The sequence below is a fragment of the Lineus longissimus genome, chromosome 15, assembly GCF_910592395.1.
Source record: "Lineus longissimus chromosome 15, tnLinLong1.2, whole genome shotgun sequence".
Taxonomy (NCBI): domain Eukaryota; kingdom Metazoa; phylum Nemertea; class Pilidiophora; order Heteronemertea; family Lineidae; genus Lineus; species Lineus longissimus.
In genome coordinates this window covers 7913571-7936102 of record NC_088322.1, presented here as the reverse complement: position 1 = coordinate 7936102, position 22532 = coordinate 7913571, and the positions used below count along the sequence as shown (strand labels likewise).

At 42.3% G+C, this 22532-nt stretch overlaps 2 protein-coding genes across 3 annotated transcripts in view; both read left to right on the top strand.

The window, feature by feature from the left end:
* The window catches only part of LOC135499893 (nicotinamide N-methyltransferase-like), a 66375-nt gene extending 44832 nt beyond the window's left edge, over positions 1 to 21543 (top strand). Inside the window, exons 1-3 of one of the 2 annotated variants that reach the window (XM_064790922.1) lie at positions 17778 to 17992; positions 18413 to 18629; positions 18842 to 21543. In XM_064790922.1, the coding sequence (XP_064646992.1) occupies positions 17836 to 17992; positions 18413 to 18629; positions 18842 to 19283 (816 nt within the window). In that variant the 5' untranslated portion in view covers positions 17778 to 17835 and the 3' untranslated portion in view covers positions 19284 to 21543. Of the gene's footprint in view, positions 1 to 17777; positions 17993 to 18412; positions 18630 to 18841 lie in introns of those variants that run through there. The other variant, XM_064790923.1, reaches the window with a different exon arrangement.
* LOC135499607 (nicotinamide N-methyltransferase-like) lies at positions 8694 to 16189 on the top strand. Its single transcript, XM_064790478.1, has 3 exons — positions 8694 to 8988; positions 13501 to 13717; positions 13931 to 16189. Exons 1-3 carry the CDS (start codon positions 8832 to 8834, stop codon positions 14370 to 14372), a joined length of 816 nt encoding a protein of 271 aa, XP_064646548.1. The 5' UTR covers positions 8694 to 8831; the 3' UTR covers positions 14373 to 16189.
* Positions 21544 to 22532: the final 989 nt, after the last annotated feature.

Below are 22532 nucleotides of genomic sequence, written 5' to 3'. Positions count from 1 at the left end.
CTTCGACGTCCTCTTTCACAAAAACATGTGAGGGAAGTTTGCGCGAGCGCCACCCAACGTCTGTTTTGATATACGACCGCGTTCTTCGACGTCCTCTTTCACAAAAACATGCAAGACAGGTTTGCGCGAGCGACGACCGCTTACAAAAACATGTACAGATTTTTTGCGGTTTTCACGGCCCATAATGTTATGCATCGCCAGATAGAGCATGGGTGATATTGTGCGTCACCCAGGACGACAATAACCCCTTCAGCTCTAGTTGGAAGGCCAGTTGTTACTTTATCGGTAGTCTCCCTGCATTCCCTTCCTTTTCCACGCGTCCTATGTCGCGACAACACTAACATTACACTCACTCGTGGTTGTCGCATGAGACATGCACCGAAAGCCATCATGATTGAAGACCAGATGTTCAATGAGTAACGGTTCCAGGGTTCCTGACCTGGCCCAAATGCACAGCACATGTTGTATAGAACGAGGGTAACCTGATCCGGAGGTTGGCACTATGAATTCAGGCCGTCATTCAATTACTTTGTGTCGAGCATACACAAGAAGCATCATCACGTAGTATGCAGCATCATGAACCTCATGGTATTATACTCCTTATAAAGATAGCCGGTGTATATCTTGATAGGATTTAAAAACCTTTGCGGTCATGATGTACATGCAGTTGCATGTAGCAATTGTATTGTCTTCGACCTTACTATCATATCACAATATGCCAGGCGCGGCGGCCATAGTTTTACTTTTTCTACAGAATCTCACCTCATTTATTCAGTGAATACAGGTCATAGTTAGAGAGCCAGCTCAGTTTCAATTACACTATTGAGAACGAAATGTTTGATGTTCTTATTACATTGAGAGTGTTTGGTGATGGTATAAAAACGATTTCTTGCATGTCACATTCCTGGTCTGAAGGTTGTGTAAACCCTTTAATACCCCCCAAAAAGCATGTTCAATTACACTTTGGAGAACAAAACCTGAAATGTCTTTTTAAACATCTACTTTGACCACTGAATGATAAAATGTCACACAAGAAAAAAAAATCACGGGCGATGGGTACCCAAGAAGGCCCTCAATAAGGGCCCAAAAGGGTATCAATTACACTTTTGAGAACAAGTCTGCAACTCACACAAATTAATCCCACTTTATCACTGATTACAAAAATGTAACACAAGAAAATAAATGTACTGCGACGTTGTACTGATCGTTTTCTGGTGATAATTATTCAAAAACTAGGTTTGCAAACTCCACCAAACTTCTAAATCTTGTTTATTGAAAGTGTTTTAGGAGCTTGAAAACATTTTTAACCATATACACCCTATTATTTCGCGTTGGACGCCACTGGTCGCCACTGGACGCTAAATAGGATGACCCGTCTCGAGCGCCACCCAACGTCTGTTATTTTATACGACCGCGTTCTTCGACGTCCTCTTTCACAAAAACATGTGAGGGAAGTTTGCGCGAGCGCCACCCAACGTCTGTTTTGATATACGACCGCGTTCTTCGACGTCCTCTTTCACAAAAACATGCAAGACAGGTTTGCGCGAGCGACGACCGCTTACAAAAACATGTACAGATTTTTTGCGGTTTTCACGGCCCATAATGTTATGCATCGCCAGATAGAGCATGGGTGATATTGTGCGTCACCCAGGACGACAATAACCCCTTCAGCTCTAGTTGGAAGGCCAGTTGTTACTTTATCGGTAGTCTCCCTGCATTCCCCTCCTTTTCCACGCGTCCTATGTCGCGACAACACTAACATTACACTCACTCGTGGTTGTCGCATGAGACATGCACCGAAAGCCATCATGATTGAAGACCAGATGTTCAATGAGTAACGGTTCCAGGGTTCCTGACCTGGCCCAAATGCACAGCGCATGTTGTATAGAACGAGGGTAACCTGATCCGGAGGTTGGCACTATGAATTCAGGCCGTCATTCAATTACTTTGTGTCGAGCATACACAAGAAGCATCATCACGTAGTATGCAGCATCATGAACCTCATGGTATTATACTCCTTATAAAGATAGCCGGTGTATATCTTGATAGGATTTAAAAACCTTTGCGGTCATGATGTACATGCAGTTGCATGTAGCAATTGTATTGTCTTCGACCTTACTATCATATCACAATATGCCAGGCGCGGCGGTCATAGTTTTACTTTTTCTACAGAATCTCACCTCATTTATTCAGTGAATACAGGTCATAGTTAGAGAGCCAGCTCAGTTTCAATTACACTATTGAGAACGAAATGTTTGATGTTCTTATTACATTGAGAGTGTTTGGTGATGGTATAAAAACGATTTCTTGCATGTCACATTCCTGGTCTGAAGGTTGTGTAAACCCTTTAATACCCCCCAAAAAGCATGTTCAATTACACTTTGGAGAACAAAACCTGAAATGTCTTTTTAAACATCTACTTTGACCACTGAATGATAAAATGTCACACAAGAAAAAAAAATCACGGGCGATGGGTACCCAAGAAGGCCCTCAATAAGGGCCCAAAAGGGTATCAATTACACTTTTGAGAACAAGTCTGCAACTCACACAAATTAATCCCACTTTATCACTGATTACAAAAATGTAACACAAGAAAATAAATGTACTGGCAGTTTTAGACAAGAAGGGTCCTTAAGGGACAAAAAGGGTCACAATTACAGTTTTAAGAACACATCTGAAATTTACACCAATGAATCCCATGATAACACTGATGATAAATATGTAACCCAAGAAAAGATAAACCTTGGCATTTTTTATCAAGAAGGACTGCGGTAAGGGTAAAAAAATGGTATCAATTACACTTGGAGGAACAACGCTGAAATTCAGAATAATGAATCACACGTGTCCCCTGATCATAAAAATCTAGCACAAGAAAAGAAATTTCCTGGCATATCTGAACAAGAAGGGTTCTTAATGGTCAACAAGGGTCTCGCTTACACCTTCCAAAATAACCAAGGATTAATGTTCTTGATAAGGTGAGTATCATAATGAGGGCCATTTACGGGGTGGTAAAAGTCAACTGGGAATCAAGAAGTGCCTTCTCCCTGCTAGAAGGGTCTGAATGATACCAGATATTAGCTGGTTACTTTACTTTTTACATATGCAAAAAGACCAAGTGAAGATAATTGGGTGTGTATAACAAATTTTAATGACTTTTATTACATGTAAGCTTTCCTGAAATGATGAAGAGGTTACTACAATACAAGGCAGATAAGGGATGTAAAAACACTACTACCATCAGATTCATGATTGTCTACAGATGAAAAGTATCAGAAAGAATAAACTGGTTTAAAAAGCTTTTAAAAGCAATACACAACGGTGTTTTATCATGAACAATTATTCAAGCAAATAGACCAATCTACATGTAAATGAACCTACAAAATACATTTGAATATTTTCATGAAAACGAATAATGAACACTCAAACTTTACCATACATTGTTTTCACAAACACTAGTTTGAACTCAACTAAAAATGGCTACTAAGTAGTACAGATATTAAAAAGAACATGCTGCTACCATGCCCCTCCCCCTCCCCCACGTCAAAGTCTTATATTTCTTGATTCACTTACAAATAAAATGATATCCTTCTTATCCATTTTGTCATTCATGGTACTCATTTATATGTTTATATCTTGCTCGATATCATAATGATATTTATATGATCGTTATCGTATCTATGTGATGAGGGTTGAAACTCGGTTAATTGTTACTAAGTTTAGTAATCTAGTCCGAGTCGACGTCATCAGTTTGCTGGACAACCTCACTGTCTGAGTCATCGTCATCATCCACGTCAAAGTCATAGTGCTCAGGCAGCATGTCTCCCTCCTCATCACTGTTGTCCGCCTCCGTCTCATCTGGTAAAGCACTATCGGGCATCTGCTGGCATGTGAACCACACGATCTTGTAGGAGCTCTCATCATCGGGGTCCACTCCCCCCCATCCTTGATTGGGTTCGTCTGGCACCAAGTTGTCACAGGCTGCATGCCAGATCATAGCAACATAGTTGCTCCTGTAGATTTTCTGCCTGACAACATTCTCGCACGGTGGAATGCAACTTGCATCTAACCCCTTCAGTCCGGCAAACAGATTCTTTCCTTTCTTTGGTCCAAAGGCCTTCTCAAATATCTTGTGTCTATGCTGGTTTAGAGATATTTTCTTGTTTCTTGCTCCATACATCATGGCAGTGTATTCCTCAATGACCTTGCATGTGGCATCGTTGACTGGCCCTGTGGCTAACGCTGCGAATGCTTCCAAGAATCTATCATCTTTTTCAGCAATGGCAAGTGGACGCTTTTTTCCCTTCCTGATGAAAGCCGCAGTGTAATCGCAGCCTGTGTACGAGTGGAATCCTGGTAGAGCCTTGCAAACCTTGGAGCCAACTTGCGTTGCAATGGAGGTGATGTTCACAAAGCGCCTCGTCCCACGACCCGATGAACCAACATCCATCCACACATCCATGGACATCTTGTGGCATTGATGGAGAAGAATGACAAGAATGTCGGTGTCCGTCGCTCTCACTACCAAGTCTCCTTCTCGCAATGATGAGTTAGCATCGGCCATGTGCAAGCATATTCTTGTGTCCGCTTCTGGGTGGTTACATGACAAGTGTGGAATGGACTCGGCTATTACCTTCCCATTGACCCCTCTAAATCGAACGCACTCCGAATCGGCCCCGACATAGAGTTCCCTGCCATCGAGAATGGCGGCATGCCACTCTCCGGCCCAGGCTTTTAACAGAAACCGTGGCAGTTGTTGCTTGAATGATGAGGATCGGAGAGCCTTTTCGATGTCACATGGACGGAGCTAAAGTCTCATTATCATCAGATCTAGGATGAAACTGAGAGGCAACCGCACTAAAGTTCTTGTAGCACTTGCTGTGGTACCCATCAGTATTGGCTGGACACTCTGGCAACGCATCAATTACTACCTTAAATTTTGAGGAGTGATAGTTTCTCATGTTCTTCCTTGCCTCCGCAGCACGCTGAACCACGGTCCACTTCTCTGCTTGCCACTTCTGTAACTTCGTAGCTTCGTTGGGTAGAATGTGTATCAGACAATTTGAAGGCACTGACTCAGCAGCAGGTGTGGCTGCTGTAAGGAAAAAAACAACATACTTGTCAAACTAATTAAATGATGAAACTGGGATGAAAATAAAACGAGCCACAGCTACATTTAGCTTTATTGTTCATATCCAACGGGAAACCACAGAAACAAATATCCTACAAACCTTGGTCAGACGTAACTGTTGTCATTCTGTTTGTCAAGTTTGAAGGCACTGACTCAGCAGCAGGTGCGGCTGCTGTAAGGAGAAAGCAACATACTTGTCAAACTACATGATGAAACTGGGATGAAAATAAAACGACTTGGAAACAAATACATTTAGCTTTATTCGTCATATCCAACGGGAAAGCCACAGAAACAAATATCCTACAAACCTTGGTCAGGCGTAACTGTTGTTATTCTGTTTGTGAAGTGAAGGGGATTTTTTGCATTTCCTGCAAGAAAGAACATATTATTAACGTAGGACAACCCTTCTTATAGCGAGAAATGAAAAATATTCATAAGTGCGACACGGAGCCGGCATCTATGATAATCTTAGTCAATTATCCCTTTACGATATTATGAAACACTAAAATGGTTTTTGTTCATTGGAATGAATCTTCCATGTTGTCGATGCATGCGGGCAAAAGAATTCGATTTAACTAATCCTTACCTTGTATTTATCTCAGCTTTTAATCAGTGTTGCGAAAAATACATCGTTACGTAACTGATCACGACACTTTCCATCAGATTCCGATTTACCTCATGCCAAGGAAATTAAATATTGACTTGAACACCATCCCAGTAGCATTTCACCACTGCATTGATGTGGACACGTCCCTTGTGATACGGCCTGACACGTCTGATCTTATGATCAGAAGTAGGACTAAGAGATAGGACAGTAAAACAGTAGGCCTATTACTATTATAGGCATCTGTAGGTCCTGTTGCTATTCCATTAAAACAGGTTGGTGACTCACAAAATAACTAAAAATGTTTACAGAAAATGAAAATGAAAACTTATCATTTTATCATGAATGGTACTAGGCATTAAAAGAAGCGAGCTTCGTGTTTTACAGTGACCCCTTTGACCATTAAGAACCCTTCTTGTTCAGATATGCCAGGAAATTCCTTTTCTTGTGCTAGATTTTTATGATCAGGGGACACGTGTGATTCATTATTCTGAATTTCAGCGTTGTTCCTCCAAGTGTAATTGATACCCTTTTTTTACCCTTACCGCGGTCCTTCTTGATAAAAAATGCCAAAGTTTATCTTTTCTTGGGTTACATATTTATCATCAGTGTTATCATGGGATTCATTGCTGTAAATTTCAGATGTGTTCTTAAAACTGTAATTGTGACCCTTTTTGTCCCTTAAGGACCCTTCTTGTCTAAAACTGCCAGTACATTTATTTTCTTGTGTTACATTTTTGTAATCAGTGATAAAGTGGGATTAATTTGTGTGAGTTGCAGACTTGTTCTCAAAAGTGTAATTGATACCCTTTTGGGCCCTTATTGAGGGCCTTCTTGGGTACCCATCGCCCGTGATTTTTTTTTCTTGTGTGACATTTTATCATTCAGTGGTCAAAGTAGATGTTTAAAAAGACATTTCAGGCTTTGTTCTCCAAAGTGTAATTGAACATGCTTCTTGGGGGGTATTAAAGGGTTTACACAACCTTCAGACCAGGAATGTGACATGCAAGAAATCGTTTTTATACCATCACCAAACACTCTCAATGTAATAAGAACATCAAACCTTTCGTTCTCAATAGTGTAATTGAAACTGAGCTGGCTCTCGGTCTATCAGCAATTAGCGCAGGATTCGCTCGAAGCACTTGAGGCTAAAAACATTTCAAACAAGACCCCCCAAATCACAAGAAAGCGCGATTTTTATAATCTTTCTTTAGGTAAATTCCAAAATACCGGTTTTCACGGGAAGCACAATAGCCAATGCTCGAGAAAATTGTGATAAAAAATGTAGCTTAGTCGGCTCAATTTCGAAATATTTTGATTTTTGTACAAAACAGGAAAAAACACACAAAACAGGACAGTGCAACAGCTGAGCACCCGGCTGACACACATTCCAATCTGATGACGCCCAATCTATTGAACAGCTTTTGCACCCGGTTTCAGGAACTTTGCATGACATGTCCCAACTCGTACAGGTGCTAGTATAATATATAGATGATAATACAGCAATGCCTCCATGATATGTCAGACACAGCCGACCATATCCATAATGCAAAATAGCGTACTCCAATCAATCTATTGGGGGTTGCATGTAGATAGCAGCAATAAGTCCTTAAATGCAGTTCATTTCGTGTTTAACCTTTAATAAAACTTCAGCAACGTTAGATCTTTAATGTAGTTCAATCATCGTGCCCATTTAACTAAGGTATATTACATTTTTCAACTTTGCCCGCTCCATGGGTATATGCTAGTATACATAATGCATACTACATGGGGGTAGTTGTAAAACAAGAAACACAGAAACGAAACAGAAACACAGAAACACAGAAACGAAACGCAGAAACCAGTCTTGTGGCGAATTCTGGTCTGCAGACTCCATCTTGTTGCCATGGTTGTGGCCGCGAACGCGGGTGTAACTAAAACTGGTATTCAGTCGGAATGGAAGGAGGAATGCTCATTTCCCAATACCCCTTTTAGCCTCATCAACGTGTGCGCAGATTGGCAGCATCCGGCCTTGATCGTGCCCCTGACAATCCACCATCTGTAGGGCATGAGGACTTTATGATCGATATGAGCCGCCAGTAAGTCGGCATGACCAATGACCAGAACACGACCATAGGCCTGCTAGGAATGTACAATAGAACATGACTCTCTATTCGAAGGACTATTTTCTATTTACACTGACCTCCCCAATACACTACATGTATGTACTACACGGCGTAAGTAGAAAGTTGTCCTTCGAATAGCGAGTTCTGTTCTTTTGTACATTCCATGGCCTGTGCACGACACTGGGCTGAACTTCCCTACTGCAACCTCATTAACATAAACAGATATTTAAAGGGACTATTTAAAGGCAGTAGCTGGGCAGGCAAGATTGAGTTACTCCAAGTCCAAGTCTAGTGCCCGCCCGCCCCCCCCCCCCCCCCCACTTTACTCTATTCTAGTCGCCAAAATTGGTCTCTCACGTCTCACATAACGTCGAAATGATTCACCCATGTACTGGTACCGTACCTTGCATTTAGTGCTGCATCAGACGGGATTTGTAGGATGATCCTGGTACTTCATGTAAATTGAACACTACAAGGCAAGATGTTGCTCTGAACCTTCATTTAAAATAACATGCTGTAGGAATCGAATCGAACCTACCAAAGTACTACACCACCACCTCAAAAGACTTCACCCATATCGTGCCGCCCCCCCCCCCCCCCAAGTTGCTCCATGTATCCCCTCAACAACTCTATTGCATTCCGGCTGGCCGCAACCCACCAACCTCAGATTTTACTTTTAAACGACAATAACAACGGATTGGGCAAGGAAAGTATCGGCGTGCCGCTTGATTCCAACTTTTATGAAAACCCGTTTGATTTTCGTTTTTGCGTTTCGTTTCTGCGTTTCTGTGTTTCTGTTTCGTTTCTGTGTTTCTTGTTTTACAACTACCCACTACATGGACACCATCTGGTACCACGTCCGTGTTTGCATGAATAGCGTAGAAGCGCACCGATCTGTAAACGCAGAAAACCTGGTGCAGGACCCCAGAACGACAGGTCGGAGAGGTTAGCTGCTTTCTGCGCCCTTAGGCACTTTGCACCATTGCTTCTTATCATGGCTAACGATCCAGCTTCCGAATCACTTGAGACGGCAACATTATCTGGAGTCGACTACAAAACTCATTTCGACCCCAAAATCTATTTGGAGAATTATCACAAGCAGGAAAGCCGGTTCTACGACAAGATGTTAGATATGCTTCATAAGCTCGTGGGTAAGAATCAGTCTGTTATTTTTAAAAAAGTTTTGCATACATGTGCATGAAGTTCCATGTTGTTCATTAAAATGAAATGGCCAGGGCCATTGTGCTCACCTCATGTGGAGGAAAGATGGATAAAGAGCATGGTATTGTGTCATGTAGTGTTAGGTTTGATGTAGGTCCAAGCAATTACAATTTCCCCAAAATGGCCAATTTACAATACATTCGACCTCTGTGACCTTGAAAAGTAGGTCAAATCAAAGAAGACCCGGGTGACATATTGAATGGTTGTTAGAATTAGATGTACCTATGATATAAAATTGGTGCCAATCGGGCAAGTCATTACTAGGAATAATGGCATTTTGAAGAGATTAGGATTTGGCCCCCTCCCTGGAGGCCAAACGGCAAATCAGATCGCACCAAACTTCGGTACCTAAGATCACCTGACCAAGGGGTACATGTGTACTTAATTTGTGATCAATAGTCATTACAGTTAAGAAACGTGCCATAGTTACGGCCTGACGGCGAATTTACGCCATTTGACCTCTGTGACCTTGACAAGAAGGTCAAATTAAAAACCTGTGTGACATATACTGTATGGTGGTTAGATGTACCCATGATATCAAATTGGTGGCAATCGGGCAAGAAGTTAAGGAATAATCACATTTTTAAGGTTTTTGGATTTTGCCCCCTGGTGGACAAGTGGTGAATCATATTGGACCAAACTTTGGTCCCTAAGATCACCTGACTAAGGGGTAAATGTGTACCAAATTTGGTATCAATAGTCATTGCAGTTTAGAAACGTGCCATCGTTACATCCTAACGGCCAATTTACACCATTTGACCTCTGTGACCTTGAAAAGGAGGTCAAATCAAAAACCCGGAGGATATATGATGCACCTTTGCTAGAAGTACCTACCATATTTTTTTCAAAATTTCCCGACTACTATTAAGGGAGATATTGCATATTTTCACTTTTAACGTTTGGCCCCCTGGTGGCCAAACCATGAAACGAATCGGACCGAAACTTGGTCTCCAAGGTGTCATTACATAAGGGTACATGTGTACTAAGTTTCAACTCAATAGCTCCAACAATTACGAAACGTGCCCTGCTAACGGACGACGGACGACGACGGACGACGACGACGACGACGACGACGACGACGACGACGACGACGACGACGACGACGGACGACGGACGCCACGGTATAGGATAAGCTCACCTCTGCTAAGAGGTGAGCTAAAAAGTCAAAATATCAAAATTTGCCATGCGCAGCAGCTGTTTTGTAGCCATGATTTCTAAAGGGGTCCTTCTGGAAGGATCTAGGTACTTTTGCCTAAGGGTTGTTCGTTTTCAAACAATTGAGTTGATTTAGCTAAAAGTGGCCTGAGACGGTGCCCTCATTATCTAATTGAGTACAAGTATCAGGTGCGAAACTGTCAACTTCATCTGATTTAGTTTTTGGAGTGCTAAAATGTCAAAATCTTTTTATAGTCCAAGAAATCGGCCTGTTCTAACCGGTTGTTCAGTCCACACACATTTCAACTCAAAACTTTAATTCGGGGAAGGGAGTTTCCGCAAAGCCCCCGAAACGCTAACACGAACGCCTGTCCAATTGTTCGAGCTCCTGAGGTACCGCGCAACAGTTCCGCCAAAGGTGCGTGACATCAGGATGTTCTCTCAATTGCAAATGACAACCATTCAAGGCGCCTTTCAATTAATGACAATGATATCCAGCATTTTTTGGGGGTTGCAAGGTGGATGAATCCACGGAAACTCTTTCAATGGGTAGTTGATAAAGCTTGGAATCAGGGAAACCTTGGAACCAGTGATAAACCTTGGAATCAGTCCTAAAAATGCATAAAAACATGAAATAATGCCATTGGAACCTAAGGTGGTTACGAATCAATATTTGGGGATTATTTTTACATGATCAGATCGGAATTTGACGGTAGTTTAGAAATCAGTCGCATATCCGATTCAACAATCTATATTTTAGAACAACCCAATCATACCTCGGCTCCAGTGTACATTACTGTTCTCCCAAATATGGGCATGCACGTCACGACACGCCCACCACACACCCATAATATGGACCAATCAGCGCTCCGCTTACTACGCCACCACACGGGGCCTATGGTCTAATTAGGGAGTTTTTCCCAAATGTACGCGATGATGACGTGCCCCATTAAGCCATTAACAGGACGTATCATCTATTTTAAAATGCGTTTCCAAAGTGAATGCATGAGGACAACCCATTTGTGTCGTATATCACTGGAAACGCCTGATTCCCCTGATTCTGCAGGATGTTATAAATCATAAGCGTCGCATTTGCTCCTAGCTCTGTTCACCATCCCAAATGGCAATATTGCCAATTGGGCCGGACAATCACGAAAACCCCCAAGTATTATACATTTCTTCCTGAATAATTCTTACAATGACCATTCTCCCATGAAAGACAGTTGCTTACGCTACACAAAAATAAAAAAAAATCGAGGGTCAACCATTGAACTTTTGAGATATGTTGAATTTTGCACAAATCAGCGCAAAACGCACCAACTGGCACTGGACGGCATTTCAACACGGGGCGACGCACATCCCAAGTTCAGTGTACGCATACGTCGGCAACAACAGTAAAATGCGTAGTTTCTTGTTAGCCGCCTATTGAGTAGCGCTCTAGGTTTCAGAAACTCCAAAAAACATGTCTTTGCCAAAACAACTGCTAAATCAACACTGACAAGTGACATACTGTGAGGACCGAGAAATCAATGATTTTAGGAACTACTGTGGGGGGGGGGGGGGGCGCATGAATAAAAAAAACACTCCCTAATGAGACCTATTTGAGCTACGGAGCGATGTAATCATACAGGTTGATACTGAGAAGATTGACTACATCATGCAGTATCGGCTGGCACTTATCCGTACCTCATCTTTAACATGACAAAAAACGTAGATGGAGGTTTATTACCGAAGGTTTTAGCCGGGTTTGGAGATGAAAATGTGAACAAATTCCTTCGCTGTGAGTGATATCGTACATCTTCATGTACACATCGAGGGATGTAGATATCTTTACGTGATGTCACCAGTTCTGAGCGGACACATTTTTTAGTGATTCCCGTGTGCATGTTTGTCCTATCTACCAAGCTTAATCAGAGCATTATATATACAAAATGATTCTTCTAATAAAAACGTTTTATTTTAGTGTATGGAATACAAAACAATCACAAAACCTTTCTTTTGCTTTTATTGAAAAGAAATCATTAGATATTTGCAATTGCGGCCCGTCATGAATATAAGTTTATTTTTTAACAACAACAATGCATTTCAAATGCATTCCATGATGACGTCATCCTCCACAAAAAGGTGGTTTCTGGAACTACTGGCAAATTGCTATCAATAAAGTCAGCTGGGACGAGATTGGCAGTTGGAAGGGTATAAATCGTGGAAGGAACGCACCCGATTTCACGCGGTACTTGCACAGTGATTCCACGGTTTAGTACTGACTATTCCAAGGTTTCACTGATTCCAAGCTTTATCAACTACCCTTTCAATGCTACCTGTGCACAATGTCGGAAAATGGAGTAGGCGTTGGCCTTTCGGAAAACGCACTATTGTTGTTAGAGTCGTAAGTTTCCTGTCGATCCTCGGCTTCCTATGGGTTAGATTCAAAGTCTCCTCCTGGTCAGTTCGGGGTAACACGCCGATCATCCGTTGCCTAGTCACCATGGGCTAATTTTCGCACATGTGTTATCTTCACCGGACAGTTTTTAATGTTGTCAACCGTGAACTTCCTTCCGTTGACGTATAAGAAAACGTCCCTATTTCGTGTTGCACGTCTACCATCTGGTTTAGCCTTCTTGAAGTATTGGAAAAGTATTTTGCGCCTGTCGTTAACGATTTTCGGAAATTCTGCGTGAACTTGGTACTTCGATCCCATCATCAGGTTTCTGGTATTGCTCTTCACTTTGTATGTGTCTTTTCTGGAGCAAAACACACCACAATAGGCCGGGATCCACCATGCCACCGCATTCAGTACCTGCATGTGCGCCACGTCGATGTTTACTTCATGTACCCTACTCCCAATTCCTTACGAAAGAATTCTTGTATCCCACCTTCAGCCTTTTCGTCACCAGTTTTCGACAGCAGTTTCATCAATCATTGTCATCAAGCGACTTTCAGTCTTTACTTCCTCCTTTCGCCTGCGCATTAACCTAATTTTATCGTTTGTCTCTTGTATGCTGACCTTCACACCGTCAAAGCTTTCGTTAAAAAAACAACTTCGTAGTTTTCTCGTTTCGCAGAACATGTCTGGCACCTGGTACATGTGTTCAATTAGGCAATAGGCGAAAAGGGCAATTAAGCGAAGTGACGATTGCAAAATGGCAATATAAACCATCGGATAAGGTGTGGATTAATGAATGATCTTAACTTGATGTCACCTAAAGTTTTGATGGAGTTCATCGGCGGGTTCCATGACGATGATGACGAACATTATTGATGAAATATATATGTGTATTTTTCTTCAGCTGCGGGAGAAATTCGTGATGGTAGCAGACTCCTTGATGTAGGGTCTGGCCCGAGTATCTATTCTGTCATTTCCGCTGGAAGTCGATGTTCAGATATCATCTGCTCGGATTATGCAACGCAAAGTTTGGATGAAATCCTAAAATGGGTGAATAGTGACCATGATGCCCACAACTGGCAACGATACTTTGAATATGTGTGCAAACTAGAAGGGAAAAGGTATGTACTGTAATATGTTTGAATTCATTTGCTGTAAATTCTAGGCGCCTCGGTTTTGGTCTCCATTTTACATGTAACGCCAACCTTGCGGTGTTTGGTGAGACAACCAATAACTCCAGTTCGGTATCAATTCTTTACATCACTCGACTCTTAGAAACCGCTTGAAAAACCATGGCCTGTTGTCGACCTTACCGAAACGTTGTCTCGTTTCAGCGATGAATGGAAACTAAGACAAGACCACATCCGGCAAGCAATCAAACGGGTCGTACCATGTGATGTTCACCAAGAGAACCCATTGGCTCCGTTGGTCTTGGAACCCTTCGACGTGATCACATCCAGCCTCTGTTTGGAGGCAGCGTGTTGTGACGAATCAGCATATAGGAGTGCTGTTAAACACGTGACCTCACTTCTCAAGCCGGGGGGAAAATTATTCATGGCCGGGGTTCAGGGTGAAACGTTCTACTATGTCGGTAAGAAGAAGTTCAACACCTTTCCATTGAGCAACGAGATAATAGAAAGTGCATTTGCCAAAGTAGGCCTGACCAATTTACAATGGTACAATGAGACTAGTGACATTAAGGAAAATGCCATCGAGGGTCGCTCAAATGATTTTTCTGGATTGTTTGCGGTCAGTGCCACACGAATCAGTGGATGATGCGCGAACCGTGAACCTCACACTGAAGTTCAGCTACCAGCTATAAACATGGTCCTCGTATATGGATCGAACAGTGTAGATGGACATCCAGCTAACAGCTCCTCAATGTAAAGAGGCTATGCATGGTTTTCAAACTTTTTTTCATTTGTGGTTCTAGCGTTTGTTGTATTAAATTCAGATTGGTGATTGAAGTATACCCTCCTTTTGGACTGCTATTCATTTTTTGTTTGAAGGCAAATTCAGTAAGGTGAGCCGTCAAATTGTCGGCCGATAGCTGTCATTGTGGTATCATGAGCAACGTATCAGAAGTAGGTTTTGCAATACACACGCATTGCATTAGCCCAAAGTACACTACATAGACCTTCCATTCCTGCACAACAAGGCTGCACCCAAGGAGATATGTTTAGGTTTTCGAAGTGATTGCATTTCTTTTTTCAGCGTTTGAACGAATTGGTGTGTACATGTATGCTTTGATTTCTCGCGGACGCCAAACTTTTTTCGATCAAACGCTGAAATAGCTTTGATAAGGGCACCTCTATCCAAACTAAACTGCGAGAACATTACATTGCCTCTCGACACAAGGCCCATGCTAATGATAGCAAGACGAGGGCTGCATTAGGATACAACATTCGTTTGAAACTCAAAAACTGCTCCGTACCTCAAAACAATTAGAATCCCCTTTTGGACTGTGGCCTGAATTCATTCACTGAGGTTTAGTTGTGTAGCCTTGAGACAGTGATTCTCCAGGGCCTGGTAAGAAGTACATGTTTATAATGCTACCAGCAGTAACCCGCAGTCTCGTAAATTAACTGATGAAGTGATGATTATTTCACAAAATCCTCCATTGTCAAAACGAGGCTAATACATCATCCAATGAAACATTGTAAACAGGGTGTTTTTACACTTTTATACACTGGTAGACTAAAATGATCGCATGGAACCTGTTCAATGTGTTCATCGGGCTTCCGCTTTCGGCTGAGGTTTTTTATCACCGTTGGGCGAAGCAAATGCAGGCTAGATAGCCTGTATTAATATCGCCTCTTTGACTTTTTTCATACCTTTTTAAACCTATTTCAGGGGCGCTGCTATCTTTTGATCTTGGAGATAGGGGAGGGGGTAACTTTCTGAAATTTTTCGGCCAGAATCATTATCAAAACAATACAACAGTAATAGTCGAAATAGTTATAGTCAAAAACCGTGAATTAATATAGTGTGTACGCTACATACGGTACACGTAGGGCCTACATATAGCCTGTTATTCATTGCGGTTTTTTCCACTATTGACTAATAGTGCAAGATAAGTTTCCTGTGCGAAATGCGCATAATGACATACCAGACGAGGTGATATACAAAGGAGTATGTTTTCCCCAAAAATATCTGGCCGAATGCAATAAAGGGAAAATTTAAGCAGCAGATAGGCAGGCAGATAAAGTTACACAAAGTCCCCAATAGGGGTCTCTCACATCCCACAGTACCTCGAAATAGTTCACGCTTGTACGAGGAATATATTTAGTGCGGAATCTGACACGACCCAGAACCATAGGATTTTCTAAAATTTCAAAAGCAATGTCCAAAACTGCCTCGTAACATTCGTGAAAATCATTATCAGATCAGCATTAGTGTGATAACACAAGTGGCGGCGCATGGTGGCAAGCAGTGTCATTATTCTCCAGGCCACGTAAGTACTCCGCCCAAGATGTCGATTTCAGTTTGGCAAAAAGTGCAGAAAACTTTGAATCTTTGTCAGGAATGTAAGTTCTGAGTACACGGTCCATTATTTTCAGCTTGTACCTTCACCAAAGTTTCTCATGAAAATACTAAAAACAGATTATCTATTTTTGAAAATACTTATACTTATTCATACAATTTACTGACTCATCGATTATTCGATTTTCTACGAATTTTCATCTACCTGGACGTGACCCTATGTGGCCTTATATCGGCACACTGCAGGTCAAGATCTACGCCTCTCGGAAAGGCCGCCAACATCACCAAAGGCTTGGTGTCTCTGGAAGATCTGACTGAACGATTTCCTGTTGGGTCTTCCAAGATATCAGCACTTGGTGACAAACTCTACCAATAGCCCTTGAAAATGATAAGAATAGACACGGATGAAGTTTGGAACCAGAGAATTGAGGAGTCTATAACTAAAAAGCTGTTTTGGGGGGGGGGGGACGTAACATCACATTCGATTTATTTCAAAATGAAAATAGAGTGCGGCCCAGGATGGATTCGAATCCTTTCGACATCGGGTAAAAGAATCACTGATGGCAGTGTAACCGCCTCGGCCAACGAGTAACTTCGTTGGAAGGGCATCACAAATCGTCTTTAAACAGCATTTACATGACGTAATTTCGCGCAATAACAGAGGTTGAAAGCCTTTCCATTAAGCAACGAGATAATCGGGAGTGCACTTGCTGAAATTGGCCTGACCAATTTAAGTTGGTACAATTAGACTAGTGACATTAAGAAGTACATATATACCTTTGAGGGCCTCTCAAAAGATTTTTTGGTTGCTATGCGAATCGGTGGATGATGCGCAAACCGATAAAACAATGGAAAACCTAAAGGTGAGCCGTCAAATTGTCGGCTGATAGCTGTCATTGTGGTATTGTAACAGTGTCCAGAAACACTGTTTATTCTATATTTGAACTTTACCCTTCTATGCCCAGATACATACGATTTTAGATCAGACTTGTGGTTATATATTTACTAGAGCCAACCTGGTGGCCGTCAAGGTTAGCAAACATACCAATACCCCATGAAATGGCAACATAAGTTTTTTTATCACCAGCTTATCATCCAATGTTGGCATTTTATGATTGGTCCTTTTCGGTGACCTGACTTGTTTGACTCCCGAGGGGTAACGGTAACATTTGGCCCACTAACTAGGGAACGTGGCTTTTTCTCTTCGACTACCCTAGGCAATGGACGCATTATCAGGGACGTTGGTAATTTCTAAGGTAAATCCAAGTTTCCGCTTATTCTACTGCAGCCTGTGATGCTGAATGTCCAATAGTTGGGATCCAGTCATGAAATTCATGTTCCCCTTCCTGATATGGCCCCACAGCCAATGCAGGTCATATCCCGTCTTCTCTTCTGTTTACTCCAAGGTGTAACCGGTATTCTTTATTCTATTGATATTTTAGTATGTAGCGTTCGTACGCTACATACTAAAATATCAAATATCAACGTTGGCATATTAATATAACCTCCACTAGAAATGCCATTAGGTATTACAATAAACTAATTTCAATTTCGTATACAAATGGCATCAAATTATTTGAAATAGTTAATATTTAAACCTAAATGGAATACGTAATGTGTAGGCTTCACGACCCCCAAGGTCATATAATTATACATTTTACCACCTGGTGCCACGTTAGTGTTAACAGATCACGTTGACCAGTTTAGCTGCATACAGTACTGCGCCCTTAGGCATTTTGCACCTTTGCTTCTTATCATGGCTAACGATCCAGCTTCCGAATCACTTGAGACGGCAACATTATCTGGAGACGACTACAAAACAGATTTCGACCCCAAAATCTATTTGGAGAATTTTTTCAGGGAGGAAAGCCGATTCATCAACAAGTTGTTAGAGATGCTCCATGAGCTCACAGGTAAGAACCAGTCTCTTCTAATATGTTGTTGTTTTTATGGCAAACATGTGGATGAAGTTCCATCTTGATTTAAAAAAACTTCAAAATTTCAAATATGCCAGGTGTGGCGGCCATCATGTAGCCATGATTTTTAGAGGTGTCCAGGTAGTTTTGCCCATGGGATGTCCGTTTTCAAACGATTGAGTAATTTTAGTGGCCTTAGTCTTTCAGCCTTGGGGAGGGGGGGGGGGGGTTGGGGTTCACGGTCAAATTCTGAAATGATCAATGGGTCGTTCCCATACCCGACCCCCCTTTAATACCAATGACCACAAAAAGGATGTTAGTCAGCACGCCTTTCCTGATAGCATGACGACGACGACGACAATGACGATGATGATTACGAGCATTATTGATGAAATATTTATGTGTATTTTTCTTCAGCTGCGGCAGAAATTCGTGATGGTAGCAGACTCCTTGATGTAGGGTCTGGCCCGAGTATCTATTCTGTCATTTCCGCTGGAAGTCGATGTTCAGAGATCGTCTGCTCAGATTATTCAACTCAAAATCTGGATGAAATCATAAAATGGGTGAATGGTGACCCTGATGCCCACAACTGGCAACGATACTTTGAATATGTGTGCAAACTAGAAGGGAAAAAGTATGTACTGTGATATGTATGAATTCATTTGCTGTAAATTCCAGGCGCCTCGGTTTGACCTCCATTTTACATGTAGCGCCACCCTTGCGGTGTTTGGCGAGACGACCAATAACTCCAGTTCGGTATCAATTCTTTACACCACTCGATTCTTGGAAACCGCTTGAAAAACCTTGGCCTGTTGTCGACCTTACCGAAACGTTGTCTCGTTTCAGCGATGAATGGAAACTCAGACAAGACCACATCCGGCAAGCAATCAAACGGGTCGTACCATGTGATATTCACCAAGAGAACCCATCAGCTCCGTTGACCTTGGAACCCTTCGACGTCATCACATCCAGCCTCTGTTTGGAGTCGGCGTGTTCTGACAAATCATCATTTAGGAGTGCTGTTAAACACGTGACCTCACTTCTCAAGCCGGGGGGAATATTATTCTTGGCCGGGGTTCAGGGTCAAACCTTCTACTCTGTCGGTAACAAGAGGTTCAAAGCCTTTCCATTAAGCAACGAGATAATCGAAAGCGTATCTGCTGAAGTTGGCCTGACCAATTTACGTTGGTACAATGAGACTTGTGACAGTAAGAAATATACATTTGAGGGCCTCCCATGTGATATGTCTGGATTGTTTGCGGTCAGTGCCACACGAATCAGTGGATGATGCCCAAACCGATAAAACAATGGAAAACTTGCCTATCAAATATACGTACAGTATATAATTCAATTCAATTTATTGAAATCCATGTGTAGAAACAGAAATGAATACATGTAGTTTTTTTCCTATCGTTCTGGCGACCGGTATAGTTGTGTCATCAGGAAAAGGTTGAACACATAGATTAACAAAAAATCGGAAATCCCCTCAAAGAATGTGGCTTTACAAACGGCTTTCAGCCAATGTGCATACATTAAGTAAAAATACTGTAAAGTTTGCGATTAAAGCGGTCGTGGCGCGAAACCGGTGTGCAAGGGATAGTAGTCCTAGGGCTGATAGTCCGTGTAACAATAGCTCGCATTGCTAAATGTTTTGGTTAGGGTTAGCGGTACAATAGATCATGCTGCTTAATTGATCAAATACAATGCTACCGGACTATGACTCCAGGGGGACTATATCCGCTGTCACACCGGCAATATGGAAAATCAATAATAACACATGTTCAGGGCCGTTTACATTCCAGGTTAGTACACTATGAGGCACACTGTGACATGAACCTCTAGGCCTACAAGTTCAATGGAAACGAACGAGTAGTTCATAACAAGGCGCTCTTTATTCGAAAGAATGGGTACTACAGCTCTTCGTCGTCGAGAAAATGCAGATCATTGTCCTCGTCATCATGGTCATCATGGTCATCAAAGTGTACAATGTCCTGGTCTACGTGTTCAGGGACGGGTTCATCAGCCTGAAGCAGGCCACATGCTCGCCAGGCGGTGTGAATTGCCTCGGCGGTTATCCGGGCCCAAGATTCGCCAATCAAACTTAACACTTCACCCCTTGTTATGGGAGGGGAATTCCCTCGCTCATCGTTATGCTCAATCTTCCACGCTTTCCACCTTTTGCGGAGATTACTTTTGAAAGATCTGATAATCGTCGTGTCCAGTGGTTGCACTAAAGGTGTGCACCTCCCCGGTATCATCTCAATGAAACCGGGGGCATCTTCAATTTCCTGGCGGATTTGTGCATTTCGGTGAGCGGGGAACATGTCCCATATCAAGAGAAATGGGAAGGCGTCACCTGTAAAAGGAAGAAGGCATACGTTGACCCAAGAAAGAATAGTCTGCCAACTCGCCCAGCCCGTTTCAGATCCGCTAACTTGTACATTTTCAGGAGCGTTTTCCCTCAAATTTTGAATTTCGTCGCCATCTGCGACGAGACCCTTAAAAATGACACTTGCTGTCATTTTTCTGCCATCGAACGTAATTCCAAGTGTTACGGTGCAACCTAATTTAGAATTGCCGCGAGAAGTTCGCACGTCAATTTGCTTCCTGCCCTTGACATCGTACGTGTACTGGGGTGCCATATCCCAAAGTGCAAAAGTTTCATCCATGTTCACGACTAGGTTGATTCCATTTTCCTCAACATTCTGAGCTACGTCATCCCTAAAATTCGCCACAAGTTGCCCAGCGTTTTCTGGTATTGTTTGCGAACCTTTGCATTGCTTCCTGAAGCTAAAGCCATTTCTTGTTAAAAATCCGCTCAGCCATCCTTTGCTTGCTCTGAACTCAACCAGTTGAGGCCTACTATCCCGGTACTCTTGCTGCCGCGCTGCTGGAAGCTCTGCCCACTATTGATTGAAAAACCGTTGTCCCTTCTCCACCAAGTCTTCACCGGGTACTCCCTGCTACCGCCTAGTCTCTGCCCACTCTCGTACGTGTCTGTCCACCTCGGGCCAATACGCTGAAAGAATAAAGAGTACTAATTTTCCAAAAAAAAATAATGCTTCCGAATTCTAAATTTTACATAACCACACTCCTCTGTGAGAGACTAGTTTTGGCATTTTAATCGAAGGTAACACTCACCAATCCCTCTCTCTCTTTGTCTCTGCATGTGGCTCTGCCTTGTCGTGGCTACCCGATGTCTATCTCGGAGATCTTCCTCGTTAAGCCATCGGCGCATAGTTGTTGCAGGGATGTTGTGAGCTCTTGCAAACTCTGTCGCAGTCACGCCGCGAGGAACCCTGATGTTTTCATTTTGGTAATCATCGATTAGACGATTTTTTTCTTGAATTGAGTATGACCTATGGCGGCGAGGATATTGTGCCGCGGCAAAAACTTCATCATCATCCTCAGGTTCAGGATCAGCATCACCAACAGCGTCACCTCCGTTTTCCATAGAAAAGGCCAAGTGTGCCAGGAGGCAAAAAACACAGATTACTTTCTTCAGATTCATGGTACAATACATGTACTTCACGAAGAGTCGCATGACATACAGTAGGGCTTTAAAATTTTTCCCTTTAAAATTACGTGACACTAACTTCATTACCTTATCGATTTTTATTTACAAAAGGTGAATAGCCAGTACCCCTAGTTTTACGCACTCGGCCTGGTTATTCCAGTGCATTCAAATACCGGCCCATAACATGAACATTCATAGATCTTCTGTATTGCCGGTTTCGCGCCACGACCGCTTATCGCAAACTTTACAGTAACTCCACTGAGTCGTACCCAACACCGTATGTTATTGCCGGTAAGCTCTAGCACCAGCTCGTAATGCAGTGCCCCTCGCGGAATGCAATGCAAGGGAAAGATGCTAGTGAAAGAAGTTGATCCTCAATGTGGCCTCTTCAAAATAGTTTGCAAAGTGAACACTGCTTAGGGCACTGCTCTGTCACTTTATATGAAACTCGGGAAATTATCTCTAAGCGCATAGGCACTATTGTTCCTATTTTTAAAAAGCCTAATTTAAACCCTAACATTATGTGCTAACTATCCTCCAATTACCATAAGTACCACTTATTCCAAGATGTTCGAACTTTTACTAATTCCTAAGGTTGACAATTGCGGCAATACACAATTTGGTTTCAGGGAATCCTTATGTCGCAACATATTTTAATACAAAAGGGTGTCCAGTTTTTACCTGCAGCCTCGATGCAGAAAAATGTTTTGATCGAGTCTGGCATGCAGGGCTATTTCATAAACTTTTACCACGAATTCCACTGTGCCATCGGTTAGTTTTATACAATTGGTACTCCAAATTGAAGGCAAATGTGAGATTGCATGGAGTGGAGACGGCTACTTTCGTGATTACCAAAGGCATCCGCCAGGGGAGTCTCGTTGACCCATATTTTTCATTATGTTTATTGATGACTTGCTGTGTGATCTTTCGAATTCTGAATGTGGTGTCAGGATAGCTGAACCTCTAACAAATAAATAAATAACCGCAATGTAGCTAAGAGGCCTCGGTATATAATGCTGT

What these genes read in the sequence shown, in the direction of transcription:
- LOC135499607 (XM_064790478.1), top strand. Translation starts at nt 8,832, where the DNA reads ATGGCTAACGATCCAGCTTCCGAATCACTTGAGACGGCAACATTATCT. An exon ending in TATGCTTCATAAGCTCGTGG is followed by an intron (nt 8,989 to 13,500) that starts GTAAGAATCAGT and finishes ATTTTTCTTCAG; the next exon opens with CTGCGGGAGAAATTCGTGAT. An exon ending in TGCAAACTAGAAGGGAAAAG is followed by an intron (nt 13,718 to 13,930) that starts GTATGTACTGTA and finishes GTCTCGTTTCAG; the next exon opens with CGATGAATGGAAACTAAGAC.